This window comes from Malassezia vespertilionis, chromosome 1, assembly GCF_029542925.1.
Source record: "Malassezia vespertilionis chromosome 1, complete sequence".
In the NCBI taxonomy this organism is placed as follows: Eukaryota; Fungi; Basidiomycota; class Malasseziomycetes; order Malasseziales; family Malasseziaceae; genus Malassezia; species Malassezia vespertilionis.
Window position 1 is genome coordinate 383,725 of NC_079247.1, and position 14,102 is coordinate 397,826.

At 57.5% G+C, this 14,102-nt stretch overlaps 8 protein-coding genes across 8 annotated transcripts; 5 read left to right on the forward strand and 3 right to left on the reverse strand.

Moving 5' to 3' along the window:
* Positions 1–28: 28 nt before the first annotated feature.
* MVES1_000228 (uncharacterized protein) lies at positions 29–2,841 on the forward strand (the record flags this gene model as incomplete). Its single annotated transcript, XM_056205089.1, has 2 exons — positions 29–133; positions 160–2,841. 2 exons carry the CDS (start codon positions 29–31, stop codon positions 2,839–2,841), a joined length of 2,787 nt encoding a protein of 928 aa, XP_056061064.1.
* A 200-nt stretch (positions 2,842–3,041) lies between these two features.
* On the reverse strand, positions 3,042–4,703 carry CCT8 (T-complex protein 1 subunit theta; the record flags this gene model as incomplete). The annotated part of the gene is made up of 1 exon (XM_056205090.1): positions 3,042–4,703. One exon carries the CDS (start codon positions 4,701–4,703, stop codon positions 3,042–3,044), a length of 1,662 nt encoding a protein of 553 aa, XP_056061065.1.
* Positions 4,704–4,775: 72 nt separating this feature from the next.
* Positions 4,776–6,041, forward strand: MVES1_000230 (uncharacterized protein; the record flags this gene model as incomplete). The annotated part of the gene is made up of 1 exon (XM_056205091.1): positions 4,776–6,041. One exon carries the CDS (start codon positions 4,776–4,778, stop codon positions 6,039–6,041), a length of 1,266 nt encoding a protein of 421 aa, XP_056061066.1.
* Positions 6,042–6,322: 281 nt separating this feature from the next.
* Positions 6,323–7,576, forward strand: MVES1_000231 (uncharacterized protein; the record flags this gene model as incomplete). The annotated part of the gene is made up of 1 exon (XM_056205092.1): positions 6,323–7,576. One exon carries the CDS (start codon positions 6,323–6,325, stop codon positions 7,574–7,576), a length of 1,254 nt encoding a protein of 417 aa, XP_056061067.1.
* Positions 7,577–7,734: 158 nt separating this feature from the next.
* MVES1_000232 (uncharacterized protein) lies at positions 7,735–9,002 on the forward strand (the record flags this gene model as incomplete). The annotated part of the gene is made up of 2 exons (XM_056205093.1): positions 7,735–7,765; positions 7,792–9,002. 2 exons carry the CDS (start codon positions 7,735–7,737, stop codon positions 9,000–9,002), a joined length of 1,242 nt encoding a protein of 413 aa, XP_056061068.1.
* A 44-nt stretch (positions 9,003–9,046) lies between these two features.
* Positions 9,047–9,742, reverse strand: MVES1_000233 (uncharacterized protein; the record flags this gene model as incomplete). The annotated part of the gene is made up of 1 exon (XM_056205094.1): positions 9,047–9,742. One exon carries the CDS (start codon positions 9,740–9,742, stop codon positions 9,047–9,049), a length of 696 nt encoding a protein of 231 aa, XP_056061069.1.
* A 139-nt stretch (positions 9,743–9,881) lies between these two features.
* Positions 9,882–11,296, forward strand: MVES1_000234 (uncharacterized protein; the record flags this gene model as incomplete). Its single annotated transcript, XM_056205095.1, has 3 exons — positions 9,882–10,177; positions 10,277–10,335; positions 10,500–11,296. The coding sequence occupies 3 exons, from the start codon at positions 9,882–9,884 to the stop codon at positions 11,294–11,296; spliced, it is 1,152 nt and encodes a 383-aa protein (XP_056061070.1).
* Positions 11,297–11,310: 14 nt separating this feature from the next.
* PMR1 (P-type Ca(2+) transporter) lies at positions 11,311–14,061 on the reverse strand (the record flags this gene model as incomplete). Its single annotated transcript, XM_056205096.1, has 1 exon — positions 11,311–14,061. One exon carries the CDS (start codon positions 14,059–14,061, stop codon positions 11,311–11,313), a length of 2,751 nt encoding a protein of 916 aa, XP_056061071.1.
* Positions 14,062–14,102: the final 41 nt, after the last annotated feature.

Sequence of the window (14,102 nt, forward strand, 5' to 3'; positions counted from 1 at the left end):
CCCCCACACCGATCGGCGTCTACTTGCAATGGCGTCGAGTTGGAGCCCGCAACAAGAGGGTTTACAAGAGCTCGTAGGGCTGTTTAGACAGTCAACTAGCACGGAACGTGATGTGCAGCGGCGTATTGCGCAGGTACGTGGTTCCTTCTCTCACCGCAGCGGCTCGATGAAATTAGCCAGATTCCCGACTATGTCAACTACCTCACGCTCGTGTTTATGCAGATGAATGGCGAGCAAGTTTCGACGCGCAGTGTGGCTGGTCTGCTTGCGAAAAACTACCTATACTTCAATCGCCAGCAGGTGTCGCCAGCGTCGCTCGAATACGTAAAGCAAATGATCCTGCCCGCGCTGGCGCTGCCAGACACCGTGTTGCGCAACGTTGCGACGCAGCTCATTAGCGTCATGATGCAAGTGTGCTTGCCGCAGAACTGGGTCGATGGGCTTGCGGCGCTCACGCAGGCGATGGACTCTGCGAATCCCGACGAGTCCGAAGCGGCGCTCTCTGCACTCGCCAAGATCAGCGAAGACATACCCGAGGCCCTGGACGCATGTGAGATCAATGGCGTGCGTCCTCTGGACGTGCTAATTCCCAAACTAATCCAGGTGTCCTCTCACGCAGATGCGCGCGTGCGTGTGCACGCGCTCAACAGTCTGAACCAGTACATCCAGATTGGTTCGCAGTCCATGAGCCAGAATGTGGATGCGTACGTTGCGTCTCTGTTCCAGCATGCGAGCGACGAGCGTCCTGTGGTGCGCAAGTTTGTGTGCCGCGCGCTTGTGTTTGTCCTAAGCACATGGCCCGAGACGCTCGCGCCGGAAATGAGCAACCTTGTCGAGTACATGCTGTACTCGATGCAGGACAAGGATGAAGATGTAGCGCTCGAGGCCGCCGAGTTTTGGCTCCAGTTTGCCGAGGAGCCGCAGCTGGCCGACCTGCTGCGTCCGTACCTGGGCAAAGTCATCCCCACACTGCTCAAGTGCATGGTGTATAGTGAGCTGAGTCTGCTCATGCTCGACGATGTCCACGACGACGCTGCACAGCCAGACCGCCCTGAGGATATCAAGCCGCGGCATTACGGCGGCACAACACACCGCAGCGAGCATATTCGCGATCCAGACGCGCCTGTGGAAAGCACGCACCGCTCGCGCGCTGCCATCGACGCCGAGTTTGACGAGGACGCAGACGCAGACGACGACGACGACGACGACGACGACGACGATTTCGATGACGACGACGCACTTGGCAGCTGGAACCTGCGGAAATGCTCCGCGGCAGCGCTCGACGTACTTGCCGTGCGCTTCCACGAAGAGATTCTGCCCGTGCTTCTGCCATTGCTCAAGGACCGCTTGTTTGCCGAGGACTGGGTCCAGCGCGAGGCCGGCATTCTCGCGCTTGGCGCCGTTGCCGAAGGCTGTATTGGTGGGATCGAGCCGCACCTTCCGACGTTGGTTCCTATGCTGCTCAACATGCTGCGCGATCCGCAGCCCCTTGTGCGCTCCATCACCTGCTGGACGCTGGGACGCTATGCGAGTTGGACTGCTGGCGACGGCTCGCCAGAGCACCAGCAGCAGTACTTTATTCCCATGCTGGAAGGCCTGCTTGCCATGGTTCTAGACAACAACAAGCGTGTCCAGGAGGCTGGCTGCAGTGCGTTTGCCACGCTCGAGGAAGAGGTCCGCGACGCGCTCGCGCCGTTCCTTTCTCCGATCCTGCACACGCTCGTGCAAGCGTTCGACAAGTACCACCAGAAGAACATGCTTATTCTTTACGACGCCGTCGGTACGCTGGCCGATAGCGTCGGCAGTGCGCTGAACAGGTCCGAGTACGTCGAAACGCTCATGGCGCCGCTCACGGCCAAGTGGGGCGCGCTCGAAGACGACGACCCCGATCTGATTCCTTTGCTCGAGTGCCTTGCTTCTGTCACAATCGCCATGGGCGCTGGATTTGCGCCGTATGCATTGCCCGTGTACCAGCGCTGCGTCGTGATCCTGCGCCAGAATTTGGCCGCGTGCGAGCAAGCGGCAGCCCAGGGCGATCTCGATACCGAGGCGCCGGACCGCACGTTTTTGATCGTTGTGCTCGACTTGCTGAGTGGTCTGAGCCAGGGCCTGAATACCCATGTCCAGGAGCTTGTCGCGAACGTCGAGCCTCTCTTGCTCCCGCAGCTGCTTCCGTGCATGACACATAGCGAGGCGCCCGTGCGTCAGAGTGCCAATGCGCTCCTCGGCGACCTTGCCATCTCGGCGTTTCCGCAACTGCGGCCGTACATGCCTGCGTACATGCCGCAGCTGCTTGCGCAGGTCAGTGCAGACCAAATGTATGAGCATCTGAGCGCGTGCAACAATGCGACGTGGGCGTGCGGTGAGATTGCGCTACAGTACGGCGCTGATCCAGCGCTGCACCAGTGGATCGAGCCGCTGCTCGCGAAGCTGATTGCGATTTTGCGGCATCCCAAGACGCCCAAGAGCTTGTCGGAAAATGCTGCGGTGACGATTGGCCGGCTTGGTTTGGTCGCGCCGCAAATCGTCGCGCCGCATCTTGCTGTGTTTATGGAGCCGTGGTGCCAGGCGCTGTGGGATATCAAGGACAACGACGAGAAAGATTCGGCATTCCTTGGTTTGTGCGAGGTAATCGGTGTAAATCCCAATGGCGCTACCGCTGGGTTCGCCTACTTTTGCAACGCCGTCGTGCGCTGGACAAAGCCGAGTGCGCGGCTGAACGAAATGTTTAGCAAGATTCTCCATGGGTTCCGCGAGATGAGCGGCGATAAATGGGAGGCACACAAGGCGCAATTTCCGCAGATTATACGGGAGCGGCTCGAGGAGCGCTACGGTGTGTAAGTCGTAGTATCTGGATGTAGTGCTATGGGATGTAAGCGTAAGCGATGCGAGTGTGAACGCGGTGTGGAACATGGCAATGCATTGTCGCAACGATGCACTGGCGAAAGCGTAGGCGCAACGCAACGCAACGCAACGCTGGCCTGAATTCCGACGCACATGCTACTGCGGTACACAATAGGATACACAATGAATTTCCTCCGCTAATCTTCGTCCCAATGCGGGTTCTTTCCGGGCGCCTTGATGCCCGCAGGCTTGCTCATGATAATCGAGTCGACCTTGAGCACATCGATCGCAGCGCTAGTCGCATACCGAATGGCCCAGTGCTTTGCGAGCAGCACGTCAAACACCTGCGCCTCGACAGTCGACATAGTCCCATCCTCGGCTTGGTCGACATCGACACCCATATCCGTACGCTCGGGATTGTTGTGTTTGGTCAGCAAGCGGTTCACAACGTCTACCGCGTCAAGACCCGCCGTCTCAGCCAAGGTGCGTGGAATCACCTGGAGCGACTCGCCGTACTTTTTGATTGCGTGCTGGTTCAGTCCCGGCGTTTTTTCCCCGTACTCCATCACCCTGCGCGAAAGCTCGACTTCGGTCGCGCCAGCGCCCGGCACAAGGCGTGGATCACGGACGAGGGCTTTGACGGCATTGACGCCGTCGTCAATTGTGCGCTCCACGTCGTCGAGGAAGCTGGTCGTGGCGCCGCGCAACACAACCGTTGCGAGGCGCGGCTTGGACTTGCCGCCGGGCTGGTCGTCCTCCTGGCGGAAAATCGTGACGCGGTCGCCGCCAATCTCAGTGGTCTCGACAGTGTCGACCCAGCCCGCTTCCTCGGGCGTCGGCGCGCCGAGCCGCGCAAGCGGCGTTGCGCCAACCAAGCGGCACAGGCGCTGGAGATCGAATTTGGACTGCACCTTGATCACAAAGATACCCATGCGGTTCAAATAGTGCAGGGCAAGCTCGCCGACAGTGCTTTGTGCAACGACGGCCTTGACGCCGGCAGCGGCAATTTCATGCACGATGCGCTCCAACTGGGCCTCTTCGCCGCGCGTGAATTGCTGCAGCTCCTTGGCATTGTGCAGCAGCACGGTGCCTTTTGTCTCTGTCTGACTGATATCGATCCCGCATGTGAATACGGCGACTTTTGCAGCGTGTGCAGAGCGTACACTGCCGTCTGGCTCGCGGCCAAAGACCATGCCACGCACGACGCGGCTCTGGGCAAGGCTGCCGCCCATTATTTTCACGACACGCACATTGTCCACGCTGAGATCGCGTAGCTTCGAGTTCTCAGGGAGAACAAGGGACAAGGCCTGCGCTAAAAGTGGCGCTAAAATATTTTCGGAGCCGTACTGCTGCGACGCAAGCGTCGGACGGAGTGCGAGCGCGAGCGATTCCTGTGTCGGCGGCGTGGACAGAGTCGCGATGGACAGATGCTCCAGCTGCTCAATTGTACGATCGCGTGCAAGCTCGTAGCCTTGGATAATCTCTGAGGGGTGCAGACCAAGTGTGATGAGTGACTGCGCTTTGCGCAGCAGCTCGCCGGCAAAGGTGAGGACAAAATTTGTCCCATCGCCCATCTCGGCATCCTGCTGCTGCGACGCGTACACGATTAGCTTTGCCGCGGGATGCACAACTTCCATCTCGCGGATGATCGTGGCGGCGTCGCTGGTGACAAAGGTACGGCCCAAGTGGTTCACAATCATCTTGTTCCGCCCCATGGGGCCGAACGACGTGCGCACAATATCGGATAGCTCACATACTGCATGGATGTTGCGCAGAACTGCTTCTTCAATTCCCTGCAGATGCTGATACCCCTCTTTGAAAAGTGTAGGCCCGCCAGCGCGTGGCACTTTTAACGCCATGGTATTTGTCTGCAAAGCGTTCTGCGCCGCTTTATACCCGTATTACGTAAACAGCGTCCGTTGCTCTTGACCATGACGTCTGTAGCATATGACATTGTCTTGTACGGTGCGACGGGCTTTACGGGTAGCCTCGTCGCCCAGTATCTGGCATCTCACCCCCAACAGCCGTCCATTGCATTTGCCGGCCGCAACGAGGGAAAGATTCGCAAGGTGATTGCCAATTTGATTGACATTCCCAAGACGCGGGCCGAGCGTATCGGCGTCGTGACTGCCTCCTCTACGGATGCGGCAAGCCTCAAGCGCATGGCACAGACTGCTAAGGTGATTATCAACACGGTTGGCCCCTACGGCGACCTCGGTGGTTTCGAGGTGGCACAGGCCGCCGCGCAGAATGGCTGCGGCTACGTCGACCTGACCGGCGAGTCGAATGTGTACGAGCGTGTGGCGAAAGAGCTGCACTCTGTTGCACAGAGCACCAAGGCGATCCTTGTCCCTTCTGTAGGCTTTGATTCGCTGCCGTTCGACCTCACGACCTACCTCGCGATCCAGCAGGTCAAGGACACTGCCGGCGATGCTACCGAGATTGATACGGCGCTCTGTGGGTACAAAGTCATGGGCTCCATGTCTGGCGGCACCGCCGCGAGCTTTGTAGCCATGACCAAGTACCCCGATATTGTCAACTACAAGCTGCCGTACTTGCTGAGCCCTATCCAGGGTGCCCAGCGCTTGCATTCGTACTTTGCGCGCAAGCTGCCGCAGTTTGGCGGTTGGGGTGGCTACTCGCCCTTTGCGCCGCACAATACGCGCGTCGTGAACAGGACGTGGGGCCTGCTGCAGCTCGCAGGGGCGACGCGGCAGTACGGCAAGAACTTTTCGTATGTCGAGGGGTTCAAGACGCCGAACCGCATTACCTCTGTGCTGCTCTCGTGCTTCTTCTTGGGCCTGTGCTGGGTTGCAATCCATGTCAAGTTGCTCGGCTCTCTGCTCCGCCGCGCGATTCCCCAAGGTACCGGTAGCCCCATGGAGAAGCAGCTGAAAGGGTTTGCTGATGTGCGCACATTGGCGACGAGCGCCGATGGCAAGACAAAGGCGCTCTCCTCGTTCAAGTTCAAGGGCGATCCTGGCTACTTGCGCACTGCTACCATGATCTCGGAGACCGCGCTTGCTCTTGCGCTGAACCGCAACGCATTGTCTCCGTTGGCACAGCAGGGCGGTGTGCATACAAGCGCCACGATCGGCGGCGAGGTCGTGCGTGATCGTTTGGTCCAGTACGGCGGGTTCCACATCGTCACCGCAGACGTGTCGCACGTCGTGGACCTGTCGAAAGCGGCAGCTTAGTGTGCTGCGTCAAGTATACTGACAGCATGATTCTTTTTTTTTTTTTTTGACTTCGCATTTATGGATGCTACGGCTCACCTTTTAGCACTTCTCTGTAGTGACATCCTCCTAAATCGTAAAGCACTGTCCGCCCCATGCTGCGGCAGGTCCACGTCAGCGGTCTACGTCAGCGGTCCACGTCACGTTCTCGATCGCCGATCGCCGATCACAGGTGTCCAGCTGCACGGGACCCACGAAGAAATAATATATATATTGAGCGCGACACATGGTCCTTGCCGCCAATGACTTCCCATCAGTACGACGTTGTGCTCTACGGTGCTACGGGCTTCACCGGAAGCCTTGCTGCCCAGTATCTTGCTGCTCATCCCCAGAACCCACGACTCGCGTTTGCAGGCAGAAATGAAGCCAAGATCCGTGACGTGATCAGCAAGCTCAAGGACATTCCCCAGGAACGCCGCGAGAGCATCGGTGTGATCAAGGCATCCATGGACGACAAGGCGAGCTTGAAGCACATGGCGCAGTCGGCAAAGGTCGTGCTGAATATGGTCGGCCCCTACGCTATGCTTGGTGGCTTTGAGGTGGCACAGGCCGCTGCAGAGAATGGCTGCGGGTATGTCGACCTGGCCGGCGAGTCGAACGTGTACGAGCGTGTGGCCAAGGAGCTGCACTCTGTTGCACAGAGCACCAAGGCGATCCTTGTCCCTTCTTCGGGCTTTGATTCGCTGCCGTTTGATTTGAGCACGTACCTTGCCGTCCAACAAGTCAAGCAGAGTACAGGCCCGTCGACGAGCGTGAAAGATGTGCTCCTGGGCTACCACGTTCAAGGGACTGTTTCGGGGGGCACGATTGCGAGTCTTGTTGAGATGGGAAACGAAAGCCCGAATCTGATAAAGTACACGGACTTGTACATGGGCAGCCCGATTGTCGGCACGCAAAAGCCTGAGCAGTACAAGTCGCGCAAGCTGCCACAGTTTGACGGCTGGGGTGGCTACTCGCTCTTTGCACCGCACAATACGCGCGTCGTGAACCGCTCCTGGGGTCTTTTGCAGGTCGCGAATGCCGAGCAGCAGTACGGCAAGAATTTTACGTACCTCGAAGGGCTGGTGGCCTCGTCGCGTATTACTGCGGTATCTATGTCGACCATATTTATCAACGTGGCACGCCTCGTTTCCTCGTCCAAGTTCTTTGGTAAGATGCTCACGCGCCACATTCCGCAGGGATCCGGTGGCTCGATGAAAGACCAACTTAAGGGCTTTGCCGACTTGCGCACAGTCGCCACAAGCGAGGACGGCAAGACAAAGGGCTTGTCGACGATGAAGATCAAGGGTGACCCCGGCTACTTGAAGACCGCTGCGATGATTTCAGAGACGACGCTTGCTATTGCGCTTGATCGCGAGCATCTCTCGCCGCTTGCGCAGCAGGGCGGTGTACTTACGCCGGCTACGATTGGCGGTGAACATTTGCGCGACCGCTTGGTCAAATATGCCGACATTCAGTTCACGTCGAAGGATGTGTCCGATATGAAAAAGTATTAATTTCCGAGGTAGATGTCGTGTGCTATTTTGGCTCTAATTTGTGTACGTAAAGAAATGAGTTTTACAAGGCTCGATCAAACAGCAGTTCGATGACGCGGACCTAAACCCCGATACCGATTTATTAATTAGCGCATCGTCGCTTCCACTTGCGCGCCACAATGACAGCACAGTACGATGTCATCCTGTATGGTACGACACACATTTGCTCACACTAGGCGCTACCGGATTCACCGGGAATCTTGCTGCGCAGTATCTTGCGTCGCATCCCCAGCAGCCAACGCTGGCCTTTGCGGGTCGCAACCAAACAAAAATCCGAGAAACGATCGAGAGCTTGACAGGCATCTCCAAAGAGCGAGCGGAAAGCATCGGCGTGCTTGAGGCATCCATGAACGATAATGCAAGCCTGCATCGCATGGCGCAGTCGGCAAAGGTCGTGCTGAATATGGTCGGCCCCTACGCTATGCTTGGTGGCTTTGAGGTGGCGCAGGCCGCTGCAGAGAATGGCTGTTGCTACGTGGATCTTACTGGCGAGTCGCACGTCTACGAGCACATCGCCAACGAACTCGATGCAGTTGCAAAGAAAACGCGTGCAATTTTGCTCCCATCGGCAGCGTTTGACTCCCTCCTCTTTGACCTTTCTACCTACCTTGCCGTACAGCAAATCAAGCAAAAGGCAGGGATTGATACAGAGACGCGTCTTGCTCTGTGCGGGTATCATGTAAAGAGCAAAGTATCTGGTGGCACAATTGCGAGCATTGTCGGCAAGGCTGCGTTCCCCAACTCGATCCGTTTTACGCAGCCCTATATGCTGAGCCCTGTAAACGGCACACAGCGATTGCATGACTACTGGTCGCGCCGACTTCCTCAGTTCGGCAAATGGGGCAGTTACTCTTTGTTTGCGGCACACAATACACGTGTCGTGAACAGGTCGTGGGCCCTGCTGCAGCTTGCCGGAGCACCGCAACAGTATGGCCCTACGTTTATGTACGAGGAAGGCCTGGTCGCTAGTTCTCGATTCGGTGCATGGGTCCTCTCGTGCGTCTTCTTCTCCATGACATGGCTCATCACGCATGTTCGCGCGTTTGGCACGCTGCTCAAGCGTATGATTCCGCAAGGGACCGGCGGGTCGATGACCGAACAGCTGCAAGGTTTTGCCGATATTCGCACCCTCGCCGTGAGCTGCGACGGCAGGACACAGTCAGAATCGAAAATATTTGTACAGGGCGATCCGGGCTACCTCAAGACGGCTGCCATGGTATCGGAAGTTGCACTTACGCTCGCACTGGAGCGTGCGAAGCTCTCTACACTTGCACAAGAAGGCGGCGTGCATACAACGGCGACTGTCGGTGGCGAAGTAGTGCGCGACCGCTTGGCCAAGTACGCGGGCCTTCGCTTCGAGGCGAGAGATGTGTCGCATGCGATGTAGATAGAGGCATGAATACAAACGTTACTATATACAATAGGCAGCATCTACCCCAGCTCAATCGTTTTGCGTGCCTTGTGTTTTCGTGTGCTGCGTGCAGGCATGGTATAGCGCATCTGGTTCCCGTACAGGTCCAGCGACAGTGACGCTGTCTCGTTGCCTATGGGAAGCACGACTCGAAACACGGTATTCCGCTTCGGCACCATACAAAGCTTTGTCTGCACCGATTCCCTCCCCTTTTTCGGCGCCGGCAAGATCCAAAACATCTCGTGCGTCTCGAGGAGGACGACCCCGTTCAGATGTACAAGCGCGGGATTCGTCGACTGCACAATCGCAAAGCGAGCGCCTGTCCAATCCGCCTTGAGCAGCGTATTTTGCAGCTGCTGGACCTGTGCCGGACTGGCAAGGATCCGCTCCGCCTCCTGCACATCGTCGAGTCCCAGCAAGTCGCGCACGTACTCTACCCAGAGTACATGCACACGCTGTGCATCCTCGTACGCCATCGTCTTTGGCATATCGAGCCGCGGCGCACCCTTCTTCGTCCGCTGCCCCGTCGGCTGCGCGCGGCGTTTGGCCCGTGCAACTTTTGCTTGCAGCATCGGTGTCGCTGGTAGCGGCGCAGCGCGCTCGACGTTGGACAATTGCAGCTTGCGCCCTTTCACACGCGCCTCATACTGTGCTCCGGCATCGTCCGTATGCACCACCGCCCGAAACACTTGGCCTGCCGTCGGCGCAGGGTCCATCGTGGAAGAAGCACACGTGACAGACGCGCCGCGGCGCGTCTTTTTGCACCACCATGTGGGGTCGAGGTGCGTTGAGCGCGCGATGCTAACCGCAGTGGTCCTATGTGGCACCTCCGATCCGACGCAAGGGGATCATTCCATGGTCCCTGTTCCGCATATCCTGCGCGGGATAAGCAACGTGCGCATTACACGAATTTTCGCGTCGGCCTCGAGTGAGCATGTCTTGTTCCTTTCAGAGGACGGCGAGGTGTACGTGTATGGAAAGAACACGGCGGGTCAGTGTGGCATTGACACAAAAACAGATCGCTTTTTGTCAGAGCCGCGCAAATTAGACAGGATACGCGACTTTGTGCCGCCGCTTGCGGAAGGCGAGACCATTACCATCGGTGCGGCTGGCGGAGATCACTCGCTGCTTGTCACGACAAACGGTACGCTGTACGCGGCTGGATCGAATAGCTCTGGTCAATGTGGACTGTTAGCGGTAGCCCAATCCACACTGTTCCGCCGCGTTGATTATTTCGATGCACACGACAGGATTGTGTCGGTCAGTGCGGGGATTTCGTTCAGCGTGCTGGCGACGGCAAAAGGGCAAGGTACGTAGTGTGTGGTGCTTATGCAGTGTACACAATGGGATCGCACGCGCACGCGCAGCTTGGCCTCGGAGAGTTTGGATGGGTGCATAAAGGCGCCGGCACCGTGGTATACAAAACGTGCACAATACCCACATACATTCCTTCCTTAACGCACATTGTCCAAGTCGCGTGCGGACAGGCGCACAGTGTGGCGCTTGATAAAGAGGGCTACGTGTATACATGGGGCGAAGGCAGCTTCGGACGGCTTGGCTGTGGGACGCAGCGAAACCAGCCAATTCCGGTCAAGGTTCAGCAGTTTGCCCAGCTGCCGAAACAGGACAGGGTACGTACCGTGTATGCTGGAAGTGCATCGACTGTCTGTATCGATCAGCACGGTGCATTTTGGGCCGCGGGCAGAGTGCGGCGCATGGGCGATGGAGGCCCGGGCCAGGCGTTTTCCATCTTCAAGCCGCTGGCACCGCTGGAAGATGTGCAGTGCATCGAGGCATCTGTTGGGCAAGACGTATTTCAGTGCCTTGCCGCAGAGCGTGAAAAGGACAACGCACAACACCTGTATAGCTGGGGCGAAGGCGTTTCTCACGGCGAGCTTGGACTCGTCAAGCGCCCACCCCCCATGCCATGCGTGAGCAAAGCCATGGACGGAATTTCCATTCGCCATGTCCAGTCTGGCCGCTTCCTCAGCTTGTTCCTGGTGGAGCCCAACCAGCGGTATGCAGACCTGCCGAGGATTCCCCAGCATGTAGTGTCTTCGGATGTGTGCCTTGTGTGCCACCAAGGCGGTGCAGAAGATGCCTCGACGCTGCTCGAGTGCGATCGATGCGAGAATCCATTCCATCTTTCGTGCCTGCAGCCGCCCCTGGAAAGCATTCCCGAAGGTGAGTGGTTCTGCGAAACATGCGGAGGTATGAAGCAAGGAGCGTTTAACGATGGTGTACGTAAAAAGCGACGCCGCGCCTTCTAGCATACCAATATACCTCAGACCAAACTATTGTAGCCGCTATGTTGATCCGTCCGCGAAGCGAGGTGCCGCCCATATTCCCGCCGCACCTCTTGCAGCGCAAATGCACAGCCTGCAAGGACGAAGAGGAAAGAAAGGTCGCGAAGAGCAAGTGCTTCGGTGAGGAAAATTGCTTGCAGCGGGGGGAAGTAGACAATGAGCAACAGTGCACTGAAGCTGCCGCTCACGGTCCAGAGCAACATGTGGTTTGCAAACAAGCCCATAAAGAGCCCGCGATTCTGGAACACAGACACAAGATCAAGCAGGACGAAGCAGGTAAATGTCATGGTCGATGTGCGCGCATCCATACCTCCAATCGAGCGCTCGTAAATAAATACAAAGAAGGTAAACCCAATGATGACCGCCGCGGAGAAACATGAGCGGATTGCAAGTTCGCGGGTGAGCACAGGCGCATCTATGGGCCGCGGTGGCTTCGTCATCACCTTTTCTGTAGGGGGATCCACGCCGAGACTTTGGCTCGGTGGCCCGTCCATAAGGATATTGATAAACAGGATCTGCATCGCGTTCAATGGAAAGCGCAAGCCAATCAAGGTGCTGAATGCAATCAGAAAGAGCGCCGCCGCCGAGGTGCTCAGCTGGAACGAGACAAAGTTTTGGATATTGTAAAAGATGCTCTTTCCTTCGCGCACCGCCGATAAAATCGTGGCAAAGTTATCGTCCACAAGAATCATATCGGCGGCCTCTTTAGTAACGTCCGTGCCCCCTTGGCCCATCGCAATACCCACATCGGCAAGCTTGAGTGCCGGTGCATCGTTGACACCGTCGCCCGTCATGCCGACCACAGCGTCGTTGGCCTGCCAAGCCGCGACGATCCGCAGCTTGTGTTCCGGGGCGGTGCGTGCAAATACAGAGACAGAGCGCACGCGCTCCTGCAGCTGGCGATCGGTCATCGATTCGAGCTTCGCGCCGGTGAGCACCGCTTTGCTATCGTCCGTCTCTAGAATGCCCAGCTCCTTGGCGATTGCGACGGCTGTGACTTCCGCGTCGCCGGTTACCATACATACCTTTATGCGGCCGCTGTGGAGCACTTTGATCGCATCTTCCACGCCTTCGCGCGGTGGATCGCGCATTGCTTCGAACCCGCAGAAGGTGTATTTTGCATGTGTCAAGTCGGTCACTTTCTGCGCAGCAGTCGCCATGGCCAGCACGCGCAGGCCGTTCTTTGCAATGTCAGAAAGTGTGTCGTTGATTTTCTTGCGCACGGCGTCGGTCATGCTCGCAGACTTGCCGTCGCTTGTCTGGTACGCATTGCATTGTTGCAGCACGAAATCCGGCGCGCCCTTGACGTAGGTACATGCGGAATTCGCGCCATCTTTTTTATAGTAGCCTGTGACGCTCATCATTTTGACGTCCGAGCGAAAAGGGATCTCGTGCGTGCGCACAAACCTGTCCCGCGCATCCTGCAGCTTAAATTTTGGCAGCACGGCAATCATGGCCGTTTCAGTAGGCTGCCCGACGAGCTCGTCGTGGTCGTTTGTCTGCGTATTGTTGCACACATTCCCGATCTCGAGGCAGTGACGGAGTGAGGGCGAGATGGCTTGGTCCGATGTCTCTTTGGGGACATCGACGATGCCGTCGTGCAGGGTGAAGCACTGCACGACTCGCATTTCGTTGGCTGTCAAGGTGCCGGTCTTGTCGGAACAGATCACAGAAACGCACCCAAGCGTCTCGACACTCGGCAGCTTTTTAATGATTGCGTTTTGGTGCGACATACGCAGTGCACCGAGCGCGAGGGTGACGGTGATTACGATCGGGAGTCCTTCGGGGATCGCTGCAACTGCTAGCGAGACGGCAATGGTAAACATCTCGAGCAGCGGCTGCCGCTGAAATAGGCCAAGCAGTAAAATCACGCCAATCACGCACAGACTCGCAATGCTGATCCGGCGTGCCAAGTCGCCCATGCTGCGCTGCATCGGCGTCTGGCGCTCAGTGACTTGGTCGACCATGCCGAAAATGCTACCAAACTCTGTTGCGGGCCCAATCGCAACCACAATACCGAGTCCCGAGCCGTTGCGAACAAGTGTGCCCATGTAGGCGGAATTGGTGCGGTCGTTGATGGCAGGATCGTCCGACTCGCCTTCCTGGCGCTTAATCTCTTTTGTCGACTTGCGCACGGGCTGGACCTCGCCAGTGAGTGCACTTTCGTCCATCTCCAAATTCTGGGCGTCGGCAATGCGCAGGTCTGCAGGGACACGATCGCCCGCGCCCACATGGACAATGTCGCCCGGGACCAATTCGCGCGCAAAAATATCGGACCACGACCCATTGCGCAAGACATGGCACTTTGGGGGCACGAGCTGCGAGAGCGCCTCGAGACTTTTTTCTGAGCGGTACTCTTGCACGACGCCCACCGCGATCACGATCGAGAGCGCGAGGGTAATGGTAATGGCGTCGTCTACCTGGCCGACCAAGATACTTACGGCAGCGCTTCCCAGCAGCAAGAGGTTCATGGGTTCTTTAAACTGCTCCATCCATTGGTCCCATAGCCCCGCTTTGGGCCCGGAAGCCAGCTCGTTGTATGTCCCGAGCGACTTACGTTCGTGTTCGACCGCGGCCGAAGAAAGGCCTTCTTTTAGGGAAGGGACGCGCAGTTCGTCCAGTGTCTGCTGCACGGTACATTGCATGAAGTACACGGTGCATTTCTGCGCGTCGCCGTTCGCGTCTTGCGCCGCATACGGCGTGTCGCTCTCGGCATGCGCTTGACTCATCGTGGAGAAAAAAACCAGCCGCCGGGCTATGAAGGTGTTAT